The 23,641-nt window shown below is 37.9% G+C and overlaps 1 protein-coding gene across 4 annotated transcripts in view; it reads right to left on the bottom strand.

The window, feature by feature from the left end:
• The window catches only part of megf11 (multiple EGF-like-domains 11), a 128,691-nt gene that overhangs the window by 46,383 nt on the left and 58,667 nt on the right, over window positions 1–23,641 (bottom strand). For all 4 annotated transcript variants that reach the window (XM_087796635.1, XM_087796636.1, XM_087796637.1 and 1 more), the window contains 5 exons: window positions 12,755–13,001; window positions 12,522–12,642; window positions 10,714–10,850; window positions 7,419–7,631; window positions 6,842–7,016 (listed from right to left, as the gene is read on the bottom strand). In XM_087796635.1, the coding sequence (XP_087652761.1) occupies window positions 6,842–7,016; window positions 7,419–7,631; window positions 10,714–10,850; window positions 12,522–12,642; window positions 12,755–13,001 (893 nt within the window). The remainder of the gene's footprint in view (window positions 1–6,841; window positions 7,017–7,418; window positions 7,632–10,713; window positions 10,851–12,521; window positions 12,643–12,754; window positions 13,002–23,641) is intronic.

The following is a 23,641-nucleotide window of genomic DNA, read 5'->3' as shown; positions in this document are numbered from 1 at the left end:
ACACACTTCTTAAAACATCTCTCCTCCCCGAACACCACATAAAAGCTCCTGTCTGCAAATGAAATTTTTATCAATCGGCTGCAATAACCTTTGTTCTGCCGAAAATGACGGCGCCAAGACTGCGAACAATAGCACTTCTGTTGCAGGAGTTTAGGGCGACGAGAACTTTATCCAGGAGCCGGAATGTTTCTTTTTTTTCTCTTCTTCCTGACATGTCTGCAGAAGGTTAGCAATTAACCGGTTACTGGATAAAGCGCCATCGATCACATGGATTTCGCTGCATCCTTGGCCGCCTTGGCTTCCATTCGGTTTCACACTCGTGTCGTAGGAACCATGGTTGGTCTGCTCTCAAGAGCGGGAAGACAGCTCTCTCATTAGGTGACTGATTTATATTCTTTCTGAGCTGTGAAGGATAGAAGTCTGTATGTGGAGAATCATTATTAATACACGGGCCGTCAGTCCATCGCACAGAACAGCAGGACCTTACATAACTACCCGGCCAGTGGAGGCAGCAGCCAGTCCGGTGCTGCTCGCAGGCGGCCAGGTCGTCCTTGGCCAAGACACTAAATTCATACCTATTAGTATCTTAATGTAATTGGAAAGCTTTTTTCTTTTTTTTTCCTCCGGAATGCCTCTCGCTGACACAACATTGATCACTTTGGTACCCAGAGAGAGCGGATGCAAATGGCACCACTAATTACCAATCAGTCTCCCTCCTTAACGCTTCATCCAACTGCTGGATGAGAACTGCAGTTGGAATTCCACGCAGAAAGACACCGAGTGAACCCGTGAACTTTTGGATGAGAGAGGAGATCCCAGAGAGATGAGGCAAAGATTTGTTATCAACACCTACACAAGGAAGACATGAATCTATTTCGGTTTGGTTAATGAATTCATTAGCCCCGCCAGAGTTGTGGCAATTGCTTCTGATTTCAAGACCAGGAGAAGATGGTTCGCTGCTTTAATATCAGACGCCTGCAGATCCTCAAACAGGTGACTCCAAGTAGGGAACCTTTCACTTATGTTTGTCCGTGTTATTTGGATAATTTACCTTCTTCTAAGACATGACAAAGCATGGTTTCTGTCTCATCTCTTTTAAGTAAGTATCAAAAAGAAAAAGTGCATCAATTAACCACAACAACTAGATATCACACTAGTTAGCGTTAAAGCTAATATACAAGGAACACTCCTGAAAGGATCCTCCATCCTTGTGACCCGATAGAATAAACATTTTGGGTCATAAAGCATTTTAATGAAGCAGAATTTGTGGTACAATTTATCAGAGCGAGAGCTCATCTGGAGGATTCATCAAACAGGTTCTTCTTCCCTATTTTTGGTTTGAAAAACATCTAAAGGCAGAATCAATACGACACATTTTTATTAAGATTAAGAAGTAATGTTGAAAACAACTTGAAGCTATATTTCTTGGGTTCTTTTATGAAGTACAAGTTATACACATATATGTCTTCAACCATTTAAAAAAAAAGTTCTTCACAGATGAACATAAAAAACAGTATTATGAACTAGAATTTACCAATGTGTTTTCATTTGAATCATGCCATACTGTCACAAAATGCTTGGCATTTAAATGGTAATTTTTTTTACAGTTTAAAATGTCGTGTATTTCACATTAACTTCTTGAATTTAAATGTTGACATTTATAAACCCTTTGCCTTTTAAGGAAAGCATATTTTAGATTTGGTTATGATATGAGAGTTCACCTGATGTCGTTTTTGGTGAACCGTAAATAAGTATTGAATGTAGGCCAAATACAATGACTTGGCGGGCTGGATTTGGCCCCCAAGCCTAAATTTGACACATGCGCTGTGTAAGATCCAACACAACTAGCAACTGACGGAGACAAACTTGCCAAAAAAAATGTCCCAATCCTTGATTCAGAGCTAATGTTGGAAGAGAAATGGAGGTGCTGATCCACAATGTTGAATGTGAGAAAAAGATGACGATACAAAGCAACAGGTTGATCAACGGTGCAGACTTTGTACCTTTGCAATATTTCCGGAACATTTTGTGAGTACGTAACGTGTAATTTGTCCTAGTCAAAAAGAGCATGTCCAATTATAAGAGCTAATTCAAGCGTGCAGGAGCGCAGTCTGCTTGGTTTACTCCCCGGTGGGACCCTAGAACAAAGATGCAGCGGAGAGGCTGAAGTCCCATCAGGCCTCCCTTTGAGAACGGAACTCACAGCAATCACGGACTGAAAAATCAGTCTGGAAGTGCCACTTCAAAACAACAGTCTGGGCATGTCTGACTTTCTGAAAATGTATCTCCAACAGTACAATCATAAGCTTTTACCGCTCGCAAACGGCACATTTATTCTCCGTGTGAAGAACGTCTACACCCTCTCGACTGCCTCCCGTTCTCTTCTGCCCTCTAGGCCCCTTTTAATGGATCTGGCAACCCTTCGCCGGCAGCAGGCGGGGAGAACAGGTGGAGCAAATTAAGACACAGTCTGCAGCCTCGCTCTGTAGCTTAATTCACCACAGTGGCGCGCTGTAAGACACAGGCAATTTCCAGTCAAGTGTTATGCTGGCAAAAAGCGGCTCCGCGTTCAGTGTTGCTCTGTGACTTCAGATCGCAGGATAACAAATTGAAACTTGAACTTAAACTTCTAATTCAACACTTGTAAAATGCTTTCAGTTACAAAATAAAACACATATAGGTCAAGGATTCAATCATCTAAGAACTAATTCACTTGAAGCTGAACATTTTTAAATCCATATGAGGATGCAGTGGGAATAAAAGGAGAGAAGCAAGGTCACCTGACAGAACAAATCAGTCACTTAATGGACGTTTGAAATGGGAGAAGGTAAGATTATCAAACACGATTGCAGGTTGTTGCCATAGCTGCGGGACTGATTTAAATGTATGCACAACTTTGATTCGCCTCCGAGAGCACAGATGGAATGTTAACACTCGCTTTTTTGTGGCGCAGAGCACGACAGGAACTTCAATTGAGTATTGATATCTGAATAAACATTTGGTGAGATTACAGATATATGTTTACTTAATCCTGTCATCTGTGGTGAGACTATTTCAACAAAAAAATAAAGGTAATAATAAAAATATGTTTGAAAGTCGTCCACTGAATCAAAAATATTATTGAGGAGTGCATTCTTTCGATTATCACTCCAAAATATGTTTTTAAGAAATGTTATCAGCTTTTAATCAAAGGTAAAAATGCCTGACATTCAAATATCTTTTTTTCCAAATATTATCATGTGTAAAAGAAAAGCACTGAGACCCAAAGACCTTATTCTGCAAGCGTATGTAGCCAGTCCTACAGCTAATATATATTTTTTAAATTAACTAAAAACAAGTTTTAACACACTGTATTATTTAAATTCAGCCTACTCTGTTATCTGATCCACAAGGACTTTTAGAATGAACTGTGACTTGTTTTGTTTAGGAAAGAATTTGTCAGTGCTTTTTAAAATATACTCGTTTTTTAATAGTTATTTATTCATCCTTTTTTTGGACCAGCTGTATCAGCCAAGATGTGACCCAGAAGCAACACGAGATACATTAGTTTTCCCAGAGATAAACAAGGGTTAACTACTGCTTCACTGGTGATCTATTAAGCCCTATTAAAATACCTACAAATTCAGTTAAAACTGAAATAAACATATCTCGTCTATAAAGTACCATGATTTTCATTTGATTTGATTCTATTCATTTTGTAATATAAACATATTTTGTTTTTTTTTTCTCTTGAGTCAGTCGGCATCAGTGGTAGAATCTTAAAAGACTTCCCAGATCCACAAGAAGCTAAATCCAATCATTAGGCCAATTTTAAAGATAACTTTCTTGAATAATATTGTTTATAAACAAAGAAAGATTAAAAACATAACAGCAACACTTTCAGAAAGTTTAAACCGGTACTTCGGATGATACCATGATAATCATACAGCAATTTAAAAATCAACCAAGCTAATAAAATACAAAAATAATATGTATTCCTCAACGTACCAGACGCCAATTTTTGCGTCAGGAAAAGATCCACTTGCTTTATGATGCGTTACAGACGCACACAATCAATTAACCATGATGTCTTTATCTGTCCTGTTTGAAATTTCTTAAAGGACAGTTTCCGTTCTGAGCCATAGGGAAAGAATTTAAAATGAAAGATTATGAATGTAGTCTTCTATTCTCTAGTGAACTTGAGGACAAATGGTGGCCCTGCAAAAGGTTCTACCTCATTTTGGGGGATTGGTGGGGGTGAGGGTTTGGGGGGCGGGGTGTTTCACAAACGATAATGACTTGGCTTGGAAACCAATGGGGTTGCCGGATTGCCACCACCATTGACTGTTAATTGGGTTGAGCATTGGCAGTTGGATCGCTGCCAGTTCATCTCCTGGGCTCAGTCGAGGTGTGTACTCCAAAAGTACTTGGGTCAGTCCCAGAGTCCGTGTCGTGTCCGTTATCTGCCTCATCAAATACATGATTTTTTTTCTAAATACGTTTTTAAAGAAGCATGATTTAAGGTTAAAAAAAGAAATAAAGCAACAACAAACAACAATAAAAGTGATAATGACAGAAATCCAAGTAACCACAATATTCTACATATAATAGAGACAAATAAAAGTAATGACAACATTAACAAAAGCACTTAACGACATCAACTTAAATAATAATCTTTGTCATCAGTGTTTGTAAATCACCAGCATGTATTTACAAACAAATAAGAGTTGACAGGATGAGATTGAAATAAATGTATGTTCCAAACTGCTGCAATTAAACCCGCTTATCGTTTCAATGAAGTCGTCTGCTATCGTCATGATTGGTCGATTAACTCGGGGTAACGGCGGAACTCATTTTAAAAACCTCAGAAAAGAGCATCAAATATGAAAACGGTTCAAGGTCAGTAATGGGATCTCTAGCCTCCATGAACCTCGTCTCTTAAAAAAAAAAAAAAAAAGGCGCCCACTTGTCAGTCGAGTCAACCACCAGTCATGCAAATTGCCAGGAACTGATAAATGGGAATACATTCAAAAGGGAAATTTTAGATAGTGAAATTAGTGTTTAAGGCTAAAGCTCGAAGACTCCAACTTGAACAAGACTTCAACGTTGTTTTTTTGTGTGTGTGGATATTGATTTAACGACATATTGTTGTGCAGCTTTTGTTACATGTTGAGCTTCATCATCTTAATGCTACATTTTTAACTAATGAATCTACAGATGATGTTTTGTACGTTGAAGGTTAAAGTAAGAATATGTGGATCATTGTTATGAAACAGATGTTGGGACAAAATTATATTAGTAATGCTTATTCAGGCTAATACATATATTTTTCATTAATATTAAGAGATGAGAGATGTCGATATAATTAATTAATGATGAAGTGTATCCTTTAATGACCAATCAACCTCATTAAAGTGAACCGAAGGCCAATATAATGCATCTTATCAGCATTTTTGTGGCAATCTACACACTTTTTGGACAACAACAACAGACAATAAGATTGCTCTGTTAATAGAAATCATCTTAAAGAGCAACTACTGTGAAAACCAAACTCTCCTGACTCACGTATTTCAAATGTTGAAGTCATGACATCAGGGTGAGTAGAAAACTTATAATTTAAAATAATATCATTACATATTAAATATTGGACTTCATTAATCCCTCTGGAGATCTCCTTCGGGAAATTGGGTTTCCAGTACACAGCAGCTTCATAAAAACAATAACAAGAACAAAGTCCCAAAAAAGGAACAAAGTGCAAGGGATGACAAAGTGCAAATATTAAGAACGTACATCAAAGGAAATAAAACGAAAAAGATACAAAGATTAACATAGAATAACATCATAATAACTGTGCTCCACTAACATGCAAGTTAACATGTAATATTTAAAAAAAAGAGATTATGGTTTGGAGATCCTATTCTGATGTCAGTCTGGGAAAAATGTCCTCCCCTAGAAGCCCTTAACACGCCCTTGTATTATCGTTTGTTGTAGCATTCATTTATACAGACTACAACAACATTTACTAATCAATTAAGAACCTACATGTTAATCAAGACAAAATAAATATTTATGTAATCATGGTGAGAGTTACTTCTGCCCTTAGGTGTTTTGGTAATGTGTACATTAAGAGGCAAACCTTATTTTTATTATTAGTTTTTAATGTACAAAACGGGAGTTTCAGGGCTGAATTAGAAATTTAAGTGAGTCCTTGAATGCAACTCGTGTTTTTCTGACCAATCAGAACAGAGTGGGCGTCATTGCTTGGACGAGATTTTGTCTCAGCCAAAACAGAGCATTTTTAAGTGGGCGGGGCTTAAGCCTATTTTCTAATCTAAATATCTTTATTAAATGAGAGTTTTGTGCAAAAGAAACATACTGATGAGTATAATAGAGGTCCTACAATAATTTAAGAGACTCATTAGGTGCCCTTTAAGTAATCTCTTCCTTTGTAGAGTTAAAGACAAAAATGTTCATTTTAATGTAGCGACTGGAGCTCAGTTGTCTTGGTCTTCATCCAAAAAAAACTTAAAAACATCCAAATACCTCCGTTCTGCATGTCTGTAACGTCCATCTAGTATATATTGGTGAGAGTAGTGTAGAAATGAGTGAAATTGGAATTTTGAACTATCACTTTAACCCACATTGCTTCTGATGGTGAGCCTTCACGCTGCGTCGCAGCCTACTCCCACCATTGTTTCATTAAGTGCCCAAATGGTCAATTTAGTGTAAACATCTTTTGGTGCTGTGTTAGTGGTTTTTATAAGTCAAACCATAAACCGGTGACACATTTAATGAGCTGACCTGCTGTCGGTAATCCAGAGCGTAAATAAAGTGAAAACCAAGGGAAGCGGGGGACACTCACCATAAACCCCGGGGCACAGATGCAGGATCCGGTGACAGGGTGGCAGTCGGCTCCGTTGATACAGCTGCAAGTCAGCGAGCATCCTTCCCCGAAGAATCCTGGCGGACAGGTCTCATTACAGAACAGCCCTGTCCATCCCGCGGAGCAGGAGCACTCGCCTGAGAGTGGGTGGCAGCTAAAAACATAACAAGAGCGAGAGATGGCATCACAACAGAAATAAGAGAGAAAAGAGTTTCCACTCTGAGACGATGGGTCAAAGCGTGAAGACACAGCGATTCATCCAAGTGTCCAGGAGCGTGGACCACATGAAGAGTCTATTCTCTCCTTCATCCTGTAATGACAGTCGGCGCCCAACGCTAACCAGAACCAGCGCATTAACATTGCATTAGCTATGAATGCGGGGGGAGGTCGTGATTAAACGCTAAACCGGGCGACACGGCTGGGAGGTGTTCCGACTGCACAATGACGGCTAAAAGAAGCTGAAATTGACCTCGGAGAAAGAAAAAAAAAAAAAACATGTGGCGCTGAGTGGATTTCAGAACATTATCAGGCGGCGTGTCGCCGTGGTCGCACTCACCTCACGGTGTTGCTGGTGTTACAGGGACAGTACTTGTCACAGATGAGGCCGTAGAGGCCCGGCGGACAGAACCTCTCCTGACAATTAGGTCCTTTAAAGCCCGTCTCACACAGACAAGCGCCGTTGATGTGGTGACACTTGGCTCCGTTCTGACACTCGCATTTGTGGTTGCACTGAGGACCATAGGTGCCCACCGGACAGTCATCCTGACACCTGCGGGACATTTATAGAGCAGGCGCTGGGTTTTAAATTGCTGTGTGGAAACAAAGTAGAATAAAAGTAGCATGATGGACAGAGTCATGTGATCTTGCTATTCATAGTCTTACCACAGAGGCTAAAATACCCGATCATTAAAGGTTAGTAACCCTGAATTTCTACTGGATTTCGTTCCCTTTTTTTCTTCTAATTTAGAAATTCAGATCGACTAAGTTACAGTTCACTCAAAATTCCAGCTTCCAGAGCGCACACAGTACTATCTACACTGGAAGTGAGTGTATTTTCGGAGTACTTCCGGTTTATAGCGCTGTTAGTCTTACAACGTCTGCCAGAAACGCGCATAAAATATGGACTTGTTTCATTTTTTCCTGAACAATTCTTCTCGTCTAGGCTTCAATACAAGATGGACGTTACAGACGAGCAGTATGGAGGTATTTGGATGTTTTTAAGTGTCTTTTTGGAGGTTCCCTGGGCAGAAGCTTTAATAAAAGAAGCTTCAATAAGAATGAACAAACGTTTTTTTCCTATAATTTACGCGGAAAATTCGGAAAATAATCCCATCAAAAGGGAGAGTAGAAAATGAGTAAAGTTTAAACTTCAGTCTTAGTTAATACCAATGATAAATACTATATATTTTATATAGCCTTTTAATTAGTTGGCAATTTATACCTTTTTGTTTAAACCCTTTTTTTTTAAATTCTCTTAACATCCACTACCTGCGTTTGCCTCTTTAAAGTTTATTTATTTACTTTCCTATTTACCTGAAAATGTTCTTATTAATTAAAGATATTTTTTTAACCCTTAAGTTAAGAACAGGAACACAAAGCCTGAATCTGTGGTGGCCGATCAATTCAAGTTTACAGTGTGCTTTAGATCGTTATTTCATTTTTAAGGTATGAATTTGTAGTTGTTATCGGTTACATAAAAAGACATGTATAGCACATGGACGTCTTCCCTTGGGAGATGTACAACTGGGAGGATGCTTCAGGACATACCCAGGAATTTTCCAAAGTCCAATCATGGGACATTTTTGGGACTTTGGGAAGATTTAATGTGAAATACTGTCTCTGTTGATCAACTGTATCATTCATGATACAATTATACAGTGTATCATTATCTGTAGTTGTTAAAAAAGTCTATACGTATTATATGTTTCATTGCAGTGGAAAAAGTTTTCGTTATTGTGTCGTTATAAAATTCCTACGCCTTTGAATGCATCATCAGATTATCTAAACTATAAACTAAAAACTAGGTGAAACTAACTCAAGGTCAGCAAGAATAACGTATTTTGTGAAATAATGAAACCTTCACACTCTTGAAATAGAATTCACACCATTCCTAATGATTTTTTGGGGGTAAACCGTGCAATAGTTATAAGTTGCCGCTCTGGCTCGCCCACTCTCGTCGATATCCGTTCGGTAAAACAATGTTCAAGTTTAGAAAACTAAGGCAGGAGTGTCGAACCTGCAGGCAGCATGAGCTTGTGTCAAAGATTAAGCCATGTAAATCTACAGCTGGTGTAAGTGCAAAATAAAAAATCAATAAATCACCAACAATTAAAATATTATCCATTTACTTCTCTACTCTATATTTGTGTTTCCTTATAGCTTCATTTTTTAGGCTTTTGAGGAACATAGAAGATTGAAATCCAAGCCCAATTACTAAAACAAAACTTAAATAAAGAATAAACAAGTGATAAAGAAAACATACCACCTTATGTGCGTTAGTTGAGATGTTCGATGTAAACTTTACATTTCACAAAATTAGCCCTTGTCTTATCTCAGGGTCAAGGTGACCCAGTAGCCCCAAGACAAATGTCTTATCGGTATCACTTGTGTTGCCGACGTCAAAAACAAACTCATTTTTTGGGGGGGCTTTTGGGTCACTTTGACCCAGAGGCCACACAAGGGCTAGTTAGAGGATCAATTGTGCTTGAAATGTCGCAGTTTATTTATAATTATATATAATAAAATGGAGCCCAGGGAACAAGATCAGTTGGAAGTACTGATGACACAAAGCCCGATCCTAAATAGAATTCTTATTAGAGCATGACCTTTCAGATGAAACTATTCAGCACTTATTGTTTAGAAAAATTGTCTACAGGCATAAAAACTGTCAGAGCGAGTTTTGGTAGGAAAAAGGAAGGAAAAAAAAAAATCCACAATTCATTTGGATGCTGCATTTCCTGAGTCTCACCAAGTCATTATAAACAGCTCAATTATGTTAAGAGCCATGTTATTCGTCAAGTTTGAATTACAAGACTGTACTTTCAATTGCGTTATAATACACGACAGACGAGGACGGATTCTAACGCCATTCCCGATTATTTCTGACAGCTTTATTTGCCCGCCGCCCAGGAAAATGAACGAGGGCAATTTTACCCCCCCAAAAAATAATAGAGTAAAGTAGCGGCGCCTCGTGGAAGTGGAAGTGTTTCCATCCTAGAGACAATTGCTTTGGCTGAACTAATAAACCCCGGCTGCTCCGGGCCGCTCTGGCAGGCGCGCAAAACTAAAAAGATCTGTGGATTCCAACAAGACCTTAATACAAGTCCATTACTTATAATTAATGAACGGAATCTAAACAGCATGAAGCTAACGGTGAGATCAATGCCCGGGCGGAGGGGGGGGGGGGTGAAGCCTGGTCCGTTCATTGGTATGAAGTACGAGATTAATTAAACATAAACACCTCTATCTAGCTGCTTCCATCCCACCTTCAAGTAGACTAATGGGCATTGATAAATGCTTTTCCCCTCTCGTGTGTGAGATTACAATTCTGTTAAAAGGAAGAGCCAAACCTGGTTTGGAAAACAAGAAACAGAATAGGTTATTGGACGACTGTTAAATATGTTGTGTCGTGAAGACATTCCTTTGTATTGAATACTAATATCATTGAATTTGTGACCTACTTCTCAAGTGGAAGAGCCGAAACTTTGCAAGGAATAAATAACGGGGAGAAAATTTGGATTCCGATGCCGAGGCTGCGCAACTGCTGGAATATTCAGTTCATTTATTCGATTCCTCTCTTCAGGTTTTGACTCTCATTAGGTTCAAGAGGGAGGATGTGTGCGCTCGAGTACCTGCGCCCGCTGAAGCCCGCCGCGCATTGGCACTGACCACTGATGTGGTCACATAATCCGCCATTACGACAAGAGCAGTCCTTGCTGCAGTTGATTCCGTACTTGCCGAGGGGACACGGTTGTGCACAAACGAAGCCCTGAAAACACACAAAATACTTCGCTCTTTGACTGTGTTTATAAGTCCTGAAACAAACTCTCAAATAAAAGTTATGATTATTATTATGCAGCCCACGTGAGGTCAGAGTTAAACTACCGAAATAGAAATGTTTCGGACAACTATTTGAATTAGTGGTTTAACACGAGGCGATTCACTGTGATTATATAAACAGTCATAATACAGTAAGTGTTTTTTCATCATCGCATTACTTTACTAAAATTGAACTTCACCATTTGTGTTTTTTTGTGTTGATCTACATCAGGGGTGTCAAACTGGTCCAGAAAAGGGCCAGGGTGGTGTAGGTTTTTGTTCCAACCAGTCAAACACATATAGTTGTTATAGTAGTAGTAGTAGTTAATTCATGAAGACTTATTTTCTTAAAGATCAGATCTGACACAATAATACATTTAATACAATTAAAAAAACGAAACAATTATTTAGATTCATTGAAAATCTAAATACACTTAAACATTTGTTGTTGAGTTTTTTTGGATTCATAAATATAAAAGAACATTTAAAATGTGATTGAAATGAATAGAGTAATTTGTACATAGCTTTTTATGATTATCTTTTGAATAAAATAAAACTAATTATCAATTAAATTACAACTTTAGTTCCCCCCCCATCATATTTAAGCTCTTCTTTGTCTTTGTCTTTTTTTCGGTTTTTTGTCCCTTATAAAAGAATATGACTCATCGAAACTAAACTAGTGCTGCATGTTTTAAAACTGTCAAAGGCCTGGTTTCCTAGATTAGGGTCAAGGTAACCCAAAGGCCAGAGAGATAACACAAAAGGGTTAAGGAGGGTTTAACTACGAAGGAACGCTTAAAGTGTTCCCCAAAAGAGTTTCCCTCTTAGGAGAACCTTAAGATCAAGCCGAAGAAGACTTGTAAGAAGCTCTAAGTGGGCGTTAGCATTCATAAGGTGCAACTTCTCGGAATTAAATGACATCTGTTTACTTAATACCCTTGAAATTCCACAGATTTGTTGAAGTGTTTGTGTCTTATTGATAAAAAGGCCATTTATGGCAGTGGAAAAGTTTGTTTTCTTGTGTCTTTATAAAATTCCTACATCCTTGAATGCATCGTCATGTATGACTATAGGTGCAACAAAAGTTGAACGTGTTTCTGTCCCTGTCTTATATGCATTCATGTTGGTTTAATGCAGTCGGTAATTGCAATAGTTCAATGTTTTTTTAAGGCTTAATTAACTCACAAATGTTGTTTAATGTTTAACGGTTTAATCGTTGTAGTGTTATAAACTAATATATTCAGATGCATTTGGAAAACGTGTAATTCCATTAAATATACATTTCCCTGACGTTAACACTGAGAATTTTGTTGTTAAGAAGGCGGTTAAGAGTAAGTTAGCTTCATCTTACATTTCCTTCTTAGTAAAAGATCTTCTCAAGCTAAGAGCCGGTGTGAGAAACACTTCCTTCTTTCGAAGCCTTCTTTCGAAGCCTTCTTAAGAGCGTTCCTAAGAAGGCCGTAGCTTGAAAAATCTGGGAAACTCAACCAGCCAATTATGGTTGAAATTATGGTTGTTTTGCAGTCTGTGATAATTATCAAATTAAATCAAGTTTGGGAAACATTAGCAGAAAAAGAATCAGCTTTTTCTTGTCAGTCATATCATAGCCATGAAGAGTTACCGTCCAACCAGCAGGGCAGGAACAATCTCCAGTGATGTGGTGACAGGTTCCTCCATTCTGACACGGGCAACGCTGTTCACACTGTGAGCCGTGACTACCGAAGGGGCATCTCTCTCCACAACTGTCAACGCACAAGTCACAAGTCTGAGTGAGAAAGCCTGTGTTCGTCACCGGATCGAGAGGACAGAAAAAAAATCAGACTCATAAAAAAAGAAGATAAGTCCTGCACTCACAAAGCCCCGGTGTAGCCCGGCGCGCAGATACACTCTCCTGTCTCGTGGTTGCAGGTGGCGCCGTTGAGACACTGGCAGGGAAACTGACAAGCCTTGCCATAGAAGCCAAACTCGCAGGGTTCTTCACAGCGCCAGCCCTGGTAGCCGTCGGTGCAGACACAGGCACCTGTGATGGGGTTGCATTTCGCTCCGTTCTGGCACTGGCAGCGGTTACTGCAGTGAGGTCCCCAGAAGTCGCTCTCGCAGCCTGCAGGCAGAGACACAAGACATGGCAGATTAAGAAACAAAACAAAGACTGAAGCCCACATTACTGATGAAATAGTAATACAATCCAAATAGACATGTGGTGGTGAGTACTGAATAGTTCATAACTTGAAAGTATTCTTTCAACTAATCATTTATTTATAGACTTCTTTGTTTCTTTGAGGGTCTTGTTATTCCCTGTTGATTTATATATATTTTTACTCATTTTAAGTGACGACCAATTTAAAGTCTCACATGTCAAAGAAAGCAATATTAGCAACACAATAATGACACCAAAACAGAACCTCCAGTTTACTTTTACTGAAACATTTACAAATCAGGTGGTCCATCTAAAAATAGTAATAATATTTTTTTTAAAAGCTTAGTCGAGGACTTTAAAATAAATGATAAAGTGATCGTTACGATGACTTTAAAATAAACTATAAAGCGATGAATTACAGTTAGAGAAAAGTTCAGAAACAAGAAAAGTCAAGTAGAGAATTTGAAATTAAAATAAATTCCATTTAATTTTTAAGTGTAAAAACCAATCAGAGTTATATTTAGATAGTATAAACAGCACTATATAAGACATAAAAAAGCCCCCAGCGAATCACAATGAGCAACAGTGACCAGGAAAAATCCAGAAACCGCAAGCAGAACCAGACTTGGTTAGTTTAGCACAAAATTGTGACACTTGGTATCTTGACTTTGTGCCTTTTATCTTAAACGCATTGGATTTTCTCATTAAAATCTAAAGTGACATCTGAAAAATTTAGTTTTTTGAATTATTTCAAAACTTTATTTTTTTCTTACATTCCCTGGTTAAGTTATTCAGGCCGCAATACATGTTTTCAAGGGCCAGAAAAAGCCCCCCAAAAAACTCCAATGGATTTGTAAGAGCTATTATGTTGTAAATATATATCTAAAATATATATATTTTAACAATCAACTCTTTACAATAAGACATGTGGCAGCATCATAAGAAATGTACAGTACAACATTCAACATTTAACCCTTGTTTTATCTCTGGGTCAAGGTGACCCGGTGGCTAGAAAAGGAGCAACACAAGGGATACCGCAAACACTTGTTTTCGGGCTTGTTTTTTGACCCAGAGATAACACTATGGGTTAAAAGTCCTGTCTAGAAAATTCAAACACAGTCTGAAAGCCTGAGTTTTGTAATCCTATAAGGCTGTTACTGAAGGTCCGAGCAAACCTGCGGTAGGACCGTACGAACAGAGCAGATTCTGCTGCAAATGTGTCAATAGTAACTCAGACTTTCCACTACAATAAATGCTGATCAGTCAGTGCATGCAGTTAGAAAAAATGATTTCTGAGATTAGAAATTGAGAGCTGTCCATGTGTCCGATGATAGATGGTACATGCATAATGATGGTCCACATCTGATAAATGCACGAAGCTGAAGCGATGGGTTCACTGAGAGGGACTGAGAGGAAGAGACAAAAAGTTCTGGAAAAACAAGATTTGAGACTAAGAGTATGTCGTGAGGTGATTTATTCCAGGTAGTTTTCTCTTACACTCTGAGCACATGTCGCATCACTGTTATTTTCAACTACTATTTTGATCGCTATTTTGAATAATTTAAGTAATTTATTTACATTATTCTTTATACTGTTTTTGCATGTTATATAGTCAAGTTTCTGGGTGCTCAAGTAGAAGAACTCACATCTCTCCGATCCTTAAAACTCTTCACTGGCTTCCAGTTTCTTTCAGGATCAACTTTAAAATTCTGGTTCTTACTTTCAGATCTATTCATGGTCAGGCTCCTCCTTACATCACTGATCTGATCCAGCCTTACACCCCAGCTCGGGCTCTGAGGTCTGTGGATCAGAATCTACTTATGGTTCCTCGCACACGACTCAGGACCAGAGGAGAGAAATCTTTTCAGGCTGTTGCTCCTAAGCTTTGGAACGATCTTCCTCTCTCTTTGCGCTTGATGGATCTACTGACTCCTTTAAGAAACATCTTAAGACGTTTCTATTTGTTCAGGCTTTTCCTTGATTTTCTGGAACTCCTGTGTTGTTCTCAGTATTATCTTGATCTTTAAAGTATATACTTTTTTGAGTATTGTTTTGTTTGTTTAAGCGCTTTGTGACCCTGGTCTGGAAAAGCTCTATATAAATAAATATTACTTACTTACTTACTTACTTACTTTTTAATATTCAAATTAGACTATAATAACAGAGGAAAAAACTCAAAAGTAATATTAAATAAATTCCACGTTAAAAATAAACAAATTTTGGCACACTAAAAAAAGGAAAATAAACATACATGCATGTAGTAATACAAAGGATAACTACTCCTATAAATCAATACTTTCCTTTAGCAGTCCATGAATTGGAGATAACAGGTGTCTGATTTGCGATGCATTCGAAGCTGTTGGAATATTTGGACTATATGTAAAAAATAGCAGAACACTATCTAAATCCACCTGAAAAGCATCAGCTAAGTCCAATGGGAATAAAATGTGTATAAACAACAATACAACATGGAATTGTTTTCGTAGTATTTAATGTTTTTCTGTTTCTACCCTTAGAGATTTCCTCACAATAATCTGAATTAAATCGATTCAGTCTACGTACTGCTAGTAAGAGAATATTAAAGTTGTTTATTTTTCCACAGAAATATCCATCAAAAGCACTTTTGGTGTAATCCAATTCAAATCCTGGTTATTGGTAATATTCCCTAATCAGTTGATTTATTTTCTATCCTGCCTTTTTTCTTAGCAGTAAAAAAACAATAGTGAGTTGAATGCAACTGCCAGTTAAATAAATAAATACCACAAAGGCCTAAAACCAACCCAAGCCATTATGGGGCCCTATGCAAAATTTAACCACAGCAGCAGATGCTTCATCATCCCAGAGGTGTGGGAGGCATTTGTGTTTCATATATTTATTTTGTTTTGTTATTCTAAAAAAGGGGAAAGGTGCACAACAACATGAAAATGTATGACGTGGGATTAAATACATTTAAAAATAAAAAACAGACCAATAAATGTGGACGGGCTCATAGCTTTTGTCAGAAAATATAAGCTACTGAAGCACATCACAGCTACAGGTTGTAGGAAGCCATTCTGGTTTATTTTGATTTTTTTTTTAACACCAGCACTGCAGCTGACAAATCCTTCAAAAAATACATGAATTCTGATGATAATCGATAAATAACACCAAATGCTGTTCTTACATTAAAATCCTTTATAACTGTGTGAGTTTCTTTAGCTGATTGAATTAAAAAAAAGACATTCTTAGTAAATATATTTGTGTGTGTGTATAACATAATTAATGTAAAATTTGTAAAATTAGTGTTTTCTCGAGACATTTACGCCGGTATCTGCTCTGAAGACGCGTCGTCAGTGACGTAGCTTACGTTTAGCGTCATCTACGTCACTAAGATGGCGGCTGTTGAGGGTGGAAAGTGTCCATTGATACACACTCAAATTTATCTCCGTTTGAGTGCGTCAATTGAGTGGGCATAGCGCACTACATTTTCACACACTGCGTATTGTTAACACACTTGTGTACTCAAAATATTAAGTGTAAGTTCAGAAGTGCAAAATTGGGACACACCATAAGTGATGTAAGTTTACATGGTCAAAGTATTAAGAAGTACTCAAACTACAAGTCCCACAACACACTGCAAAAATGTAAAGATTTTAAATCGTTATTTTCAATCCTAGAGTAGTCAGGTCAAGAAAGTTAAATTCAATTCAATTTTAATTCAATTCAATTGTATTTAAAGTGTCTTATCATAACAAAGTTATCTCAAGACACTATACAGTTGAAATAAGACTGTAGTTGATTAAGGAAAAATAGATCCCAGCAATTCAACAATTAAAGGAATTAAAGTGACACAAGTTTCAATCATTTTAATGTTTCCGTATTTTGGGGGATATTGTTGACACTACAACCGGAAAAAAACACCATTAAGAATTAACATTACATCATCATCATCATCGTAAAAATTAAAACTGTGTCGTGTAGAAACCTTTCCTGGAGTTGCATGTTGAATTTTGTTACTTCTGGCTAAAAGCATTATTTCTATTGTAAAACGATGTCATGTTTTTCATGCAGTTGTATTCTGAGTTTAATCTTATATTATCTCTTCCACTAATACTTTTTGAAAACATGAACGCTGTAAATCACCTTGTGTCCGTAATTCTGTTCCATAAAATACAACACATACTAAAGGCAACAACAACAAAATTGACGATTCCTCAAATCAGTTCTAAAAAGCTCTACTACCCTTCAGTAGAAACACCAACCTCTTATATTTTCCACTCATTTTCCGGCTTCACTTTCGAACACGCCCGGAAAATAAACGAAGTCGGAAACACACCTTTGTTCCATCACTCACCAGACAATATCATACCCGGAGGGCTTTTTTTCCCAAAGAAAATGACACATGGAGGATCAACATGCGGCCCACTCGCATCTGACACTCCCGGATCTGTATTATCTTGATCTCTGTTTACACAAGAGTGTTTTTCCGATTTGGCGTTGACATGAATCATTTATGAGGCGACACCTCTGCACAGTGCACTCGTCCTTCTCAGTCAGCCTTCAGGTGTTCCGTCCATCGACAGCTGGCTGGAACCATGTTTCTCCACATTCTCACGATGTCGCTAAATTGGGGATGATGTTCATCTTTCAGGTAATAATTGTGATTCTGTAGAAGTAAAGGCAGGTGTCGGTTACCTTTGAGCCAAATCAAATCGAGCATCGTCTTGAGAATGTTTCGACATTAGAGTCGAGAATTGAGGACGACTGAACATAAGACGAATGTTTTCTAAAGAGAAAGAGCCGTGACGGGTCAGTGACTGACGCCTGGATCAATTGAGGATTTCCCAAAAGCTGAAGTGGTGAAGTGATTATGACGAGTCGGCACCGACGCGTGTCAGATTTGGCATCCGACTGAGAGAGAAAAAATCAAATACCTTTTGAGAGGTCGTGATAGACATGGAGCGAATGATACACTTCTATTGAAAAGCCATGGCAATGTTTGTCGTACTGTTTTCTAGGAAGGACGAACATCATCAGGGTCACGGACGGTCAAACTCTTGCAAAAGGTACCGTGATGCATTAGACAAGCGGCTCTGAATAGTTCAATAGTTCGATGCTAATGTGAACTCTTTAGGCTGTTTATGTTACAAACCTTGACCCTCAGCTGTGGTTAAACCCCAGATTTTTGTGTCTGTGCTGGAATAAAGTGAGATATGTTGGATATGGAAAAAGGGAAATCAATGAAGTTGTTACAAAGAAATGGTGTATAGAAAATAATCATGGTTTATTAAGGTGAAGGTTGCTATAGTAACCTTTGTTAATACAGTAGGAAAATAATAACGTGTTATAGATGTCCTGACTGATTCCTGATTTAGTAACCTTGGAGATAAGTGACATACGTTCTATTACTGTACCTGCATTGATTCTTGAACAACAATATCTACCGTCATTCTAAAGAAAGAGGAAATAAAATTGCTGGACGTGTTGCTGACAAAACAACGATAGCTACAACATTGAAATACTTCGCTAAATTGACACTGATTGTTTGGATTCATTCCATCTTTAAAGGGAAATCTATTCAGCCCTTTTTCTACTGTATATAGTCTACTATAGCAATGATCAATATGTTTAGTATTTGATGATGTGAAAACAAACAGTGGCCAAATGGGAAATGTGACATCATATCATTGTCACAGAGAAGTACAAAATATAAAAACACCTTTATAAAACACACTTCCAAGGTTTTTCCACGGACAAACAGGGAAAACAGTTTTCAGTATTCAGAAACAAGCGTGTGAAATGTAAAAGTTAAATTTTTACAATTGAAAAAAACTGTGTATTTTTCTCAATCTACTTGATTGTTATTATAATCATAATTTTGTTATTTTTCTGAGTTTTTTTCTTTTCAATGTGTGTGACTGTGACGACACACATTTCTCCTCTGTGGGACAAATAAAGGAACATCTTCTCTCATCTTATCAAAGGGCCTATTGATGTATTTTTGGAGGTATAATTAAATTATTCTATATTCATTTATACCTGTCTGCTAGTGTTTCGCTAGAAATCATATATATGTGAGTGTCCACGTCAAACAATGCCAAGACCCATCACTTCGTCTCCACATACTGTTTTCTAGGACAAACATCATGAGGGTCATAGACGGTAAAACTCTTGCAATAAGTAAGTAAGTAAGTAAGTAAGTAATATTTATTTATATAGCGCTTTTCGAGACCAGGGTCACAAAGCGCTTAAACAATCAAAACAATCAAAACAATACTCAAAAAAGTACTTACTTTAAAGATCAAGATAATACTGAGAACAACACAGGAGTTTGAGAAATTCAAGGAAAAGCCTGAACAAATAGAAAAGATGTTTCTTAAAGGAGTCAGTAGATCCATCAAGCGCAAAGAGAGAGGAAGATCGTTCCAAAGCTTAGGAGCAACAGCCTGAAAAGATTTCTCTCCTCTGGTCCTGAACCGTGTGCGAGGAACCATAAGTAGATTCTGATCCACAGACATCAGAGCCCGAGCTGGGGTGTAAGGCTGGATCAGATCAGTGATGTAAGGAGGAGCCTGACCATGAATAGATCTGAAAGTAAGAACCAGAATTTTAAAGTTGATCCTGAAAGAAACTGGAAGCCAGTGAAGAGTCTTAAGGACCGGAGAAATGTGAGTTCTTCTACTTGAGCGGGTCAGAATTCTCGCTGCAGAGTTCTGAATCAACTGCAGACGAGACAGATCCTTCTTGTTAAGACATGAAAACTAACTGTTACAATAGTCCAGACGAGAAGAAACAAACGCATGGATTACAAGCTCCAGATCATGTTCCGACATCATTTTCCTAAGTTTAGAGATTTTTCTCAATAAGTACCGTGATCCATTAGACAAGCGGCTCTGAATAGTTCAATAGTTCGATGCTAATGTGAACACTTTAGGCTGTTTATGCTGATCCACCAAAACATCAAACGTCAAAACCAGACAATGAACTCAGGATTCAGGAGTCGACCAAAGTCACTCTGCCAACTTACTTACTGGTCATGTTTCCAGGATCGGATGTGGTTAGTGTTGTCCATCCCTAACTTTTTGTGGAAACTTTTAAAAGAGCCACAGATTTGATGATGCATCACTTTTTAACATTCCTTTAAAACAGGGTCAAACTCAATAGAACAAATGAAGGATGACATCCATCTTCGCTGTTTTTTAAATGCTTATTTCAGCACAAAATATCCGTGTAATGTGTAACACCAAACCTTACCCCTTCAACACTGACTACACCTCTTAAGAAAAGGCGATGTCCCTCCTATCTCCATCAATGTTTTAATTGTTTTAGGTTTGCTGATTAATTATGGAATTTTAAGACCTTTCATCTCTGTAGATTGCTGTACAAATGCAAAGGCCACATAACATGAATTGGTGGCCAGATTTAGTTTTAAACAGCCGATGTAAGGTTTTCTTAAAGTGAAAGTTTCATTTTCATTTTCTACTCACCCTCATGTCGACTAAGTGTTGGGATTATTTTCAGAGTAATCTGTTCCAGTTAGAGTTATAGACAAAAATGTTTGTTCATTTTATTTAGAGCTCAGTTGTCTTTGTCTTCATTCAAAAAGACACTTTAAAAAATCAATTTCTGATTTTTTTTCGTTCAAAAGTATTTATTTGAAGTTGTTTTTTAGCAGAAGGTCCTAGAACACCATCATAAATTTTGCCTCGTCTGCACACTGACACTTGCGATGTGTTTCAATGTCAAGACGGCCATTACAGACGAGAAGTATAGAGGTATTTATACGTTTTTAAGTGTATTTTTGGACGACGATGAAGGCGAAGAAAACTGAGCTCCAGTCGCTAAATTCAAATGAACAAACATTTTTGGCTATAACTCTAATAAGGAACACATTTCACTGAAATTAATCTCAATCCAAGAAAAAGAGTGAAAAAGTTTTGGGTGAACTGTCACTTCAAAGGAATTATATGCAAGTGAATATGTTGTGTTTATGTCAAGAAGAGCTAATTTGAGGTGGAAGGTGTGACCTGACTTTGGACTACTAGAGGCAACAACACAACATGGCACAAGTACATCCTCAGAAGAATGAAAACTATTTCAGGCGCAGACATGTTGCACAACTAGCTTATTAAGTTACTTTTTACACAATTGGATCTCAATGAGCAATTACATAGGCACAGTCTGCAGTTTAAGTTTACCAAGTGCTAACTTCCTCTGGAGCAATTTACCACAATTATGGATACGAACAGATATTATTAGATGTAATTACAAAAAAGGACACAAAATATCAAGATTATACGGTTGGTGTTGCCATGGTAGCGAATTCTGCTTCTCTTTGAAGTCATGAAAAGGAAATGAACTTTTTAAAGTTGGCAAAATCTTGAAGAATAAAATAGAAAAAGATGTTTTACTAAAGAGGTTCAATTTCTTACTTAACTTGAAAAATAAATGGGAGAAGGTTCTTTAATTACATTTACATTATGAAACATGCATAGAAAAATAAGAACCAGAAAAGAAAAGAAAACTGGTAGTGAATCTCATGAATGTTTCATTGTTATACAAATGTTTCCAATTGAATTTTGAGTTTGACAGATGATTTGTTATTTCCCAAATTTTGATTTTAAAGTAGTAGCGTTTGAAAGTTATATTCAATAATCAAATAAATTGTGTCAAATTATCTGGGAACCTTCTTGTTTTCTTGAAAACATCTGGTATTTAAAACGGTTGGACCTAAATCATAATTTGTAAGAAATATTACTTAAAAATATTAAATAGTCTGGTATCACATGCATACTTGAAATAATCAATTGCTTAATTTTGGATTAATATATTTGTGTGTATAATATTGTTGTTTTTTTTGTATATGGGACTTTAAGAACTTGGGAGAATTGACGGTTGATTTGATCAAAATCCACAAAAAGAGTAGATTTTTACAAACAACGATATTGAAACATGCATCAACACTTACACATTTACATCGCTGTACTTACTTCACAAAGATTTTTAATGCGTTTTTACAATGTTGAGAGTTCACGGAATATATCAGACACAAAAAAAACACGTTATCACTGCTGAGAATAAACACACAAACAACACAACAATATTAATTATAAATAGTTTTTAAAATGCTTTGTTTTCATCTGTATAAAAAATAATTCAGCATCCATGAATGAACTTGAGTGAATCTTTAGTGTCACTGAACATCATGGACTCTCTTGGTAGAATCACTCTATGGTGAATCCGAAGTGTTTCATCTGTTCTCACCTCTCATCTCGCCAGACGGAGCAACACCGTCGTCTACATACATGACAGCAGCTTCTTAACACATTCGTCAGGCATCTGATGCCAAACTCTCCCCGAGTCTCACTTAGAAAAGTTTGCCGAAGTGCATCCATTTAACGGACCGATGGTATCGAGCTAGAGGAGCAGATGAGGTTTGGTTAAATGGGAAAAAAAAAAAAAGCCTCTAAATGAGACGGCGTTCATCTTCGGTGATGACCCGTCCGTTGACGTTTTTCCGAAGCGAGGAGCGTAATTATCTCTCCCCGCAGGATTGTCATATTGACACTTGAGAAGAGTGTTGGAAGTTATATAACCCGACTGCTATTCCATGGATTGGTGCAGGCGAGTAGCTAATGTTCCAAGGTTAAATAAGCAACCATCATCATGTGAAGAACGAGCGTCTCCGACCGTCCTCGTTCTCTCTGAAGTGATTGTTCTTTCACGTGGTGATTGAAGTGAGTCTCACTCCATCAGACGCTGTGTTGCCTTCTATAAAGGCTCAGCTTGAGGCCGGTCAGGTCGGCGAATATTCCTCTATCGATTCTCACCGTTTCAGTCGACAAAAAAACATGACGCCCCCACTTGGAACGTTCACTTTACCAGAGCTGTGATTAGTGTAATGAAGCCTGTTTTTCGCGGCGACTACAGAAGTCGGCTTCTTCCAGGTGCGCAGCAGGAGGACGATCAGACGGTCGCTGATGCAGACAGCTCTGCTCTGAAGGGGGCTGCGGGAAAAAAAAACTCTGGGATTTGTTGCAGTATTGCTTGTGTGGACGGATGGACTACAGGCCACATTACAGGGTTCACATTGATTTGATCTAATCTGCTCCGGGCCTCGGCTCTGGCAAGGATGAGATCCCTGAAGGTCCAAGCTGCTGTCACGTAAACGACCCCCGGCACATTAGATCTGAGGTGTGTGGTCCGGTTAATGGATGAGCAGTTTAGCAGGGAAACTTGGTGCAGGACTTTATAAGCACCGATCAGGGCGACTCGGGCTCAACAGTGCTCTCTCAGCAGAGCAGAAAACATCTCAGAATATCATTAACCAGATCACGCCTCGACGATGGTTTACATGTGGATCCTTCGAAACCTCTGCTCAGTCACACATTTTCTTTTTAGAAGATTAAGAAACGTTTTTTCTTACAGGTTTATCTACTTTATGTCTTCAAATGTACATTTCTTGAGAGTGTCTTCAACAATGTAATTTTCAACAAAGGACATTCTAGTTCTACAAGAAAAAGTTACTTTATTTGTCCTCTCAGTGTTTAACCCTGGGTCTAATGAAAACAAATGTATTTGTGGTATTCCTTGTGCTGTCTCTGGGTCAAGGTGAACAACCTCCA

The sequence above is a fragment of the Callionymus lyra genome, chromosome 8 (genome assembly GCF_982586985.1).
Source record: "Callionymus lyra chromosome 8, fCalLyr1.hap1.1, whole genome shotgun sequence".
NCBI classification, from domain to species: Eukaryota; Metazoa; Chordata; class Actinopteri; order Syngnathiformes; family Callionymidae; genus Callionymus; species Callionymus lyra.
This window is presented reverse-complemented; position numbering and strand designations above follow the sequence as displayed.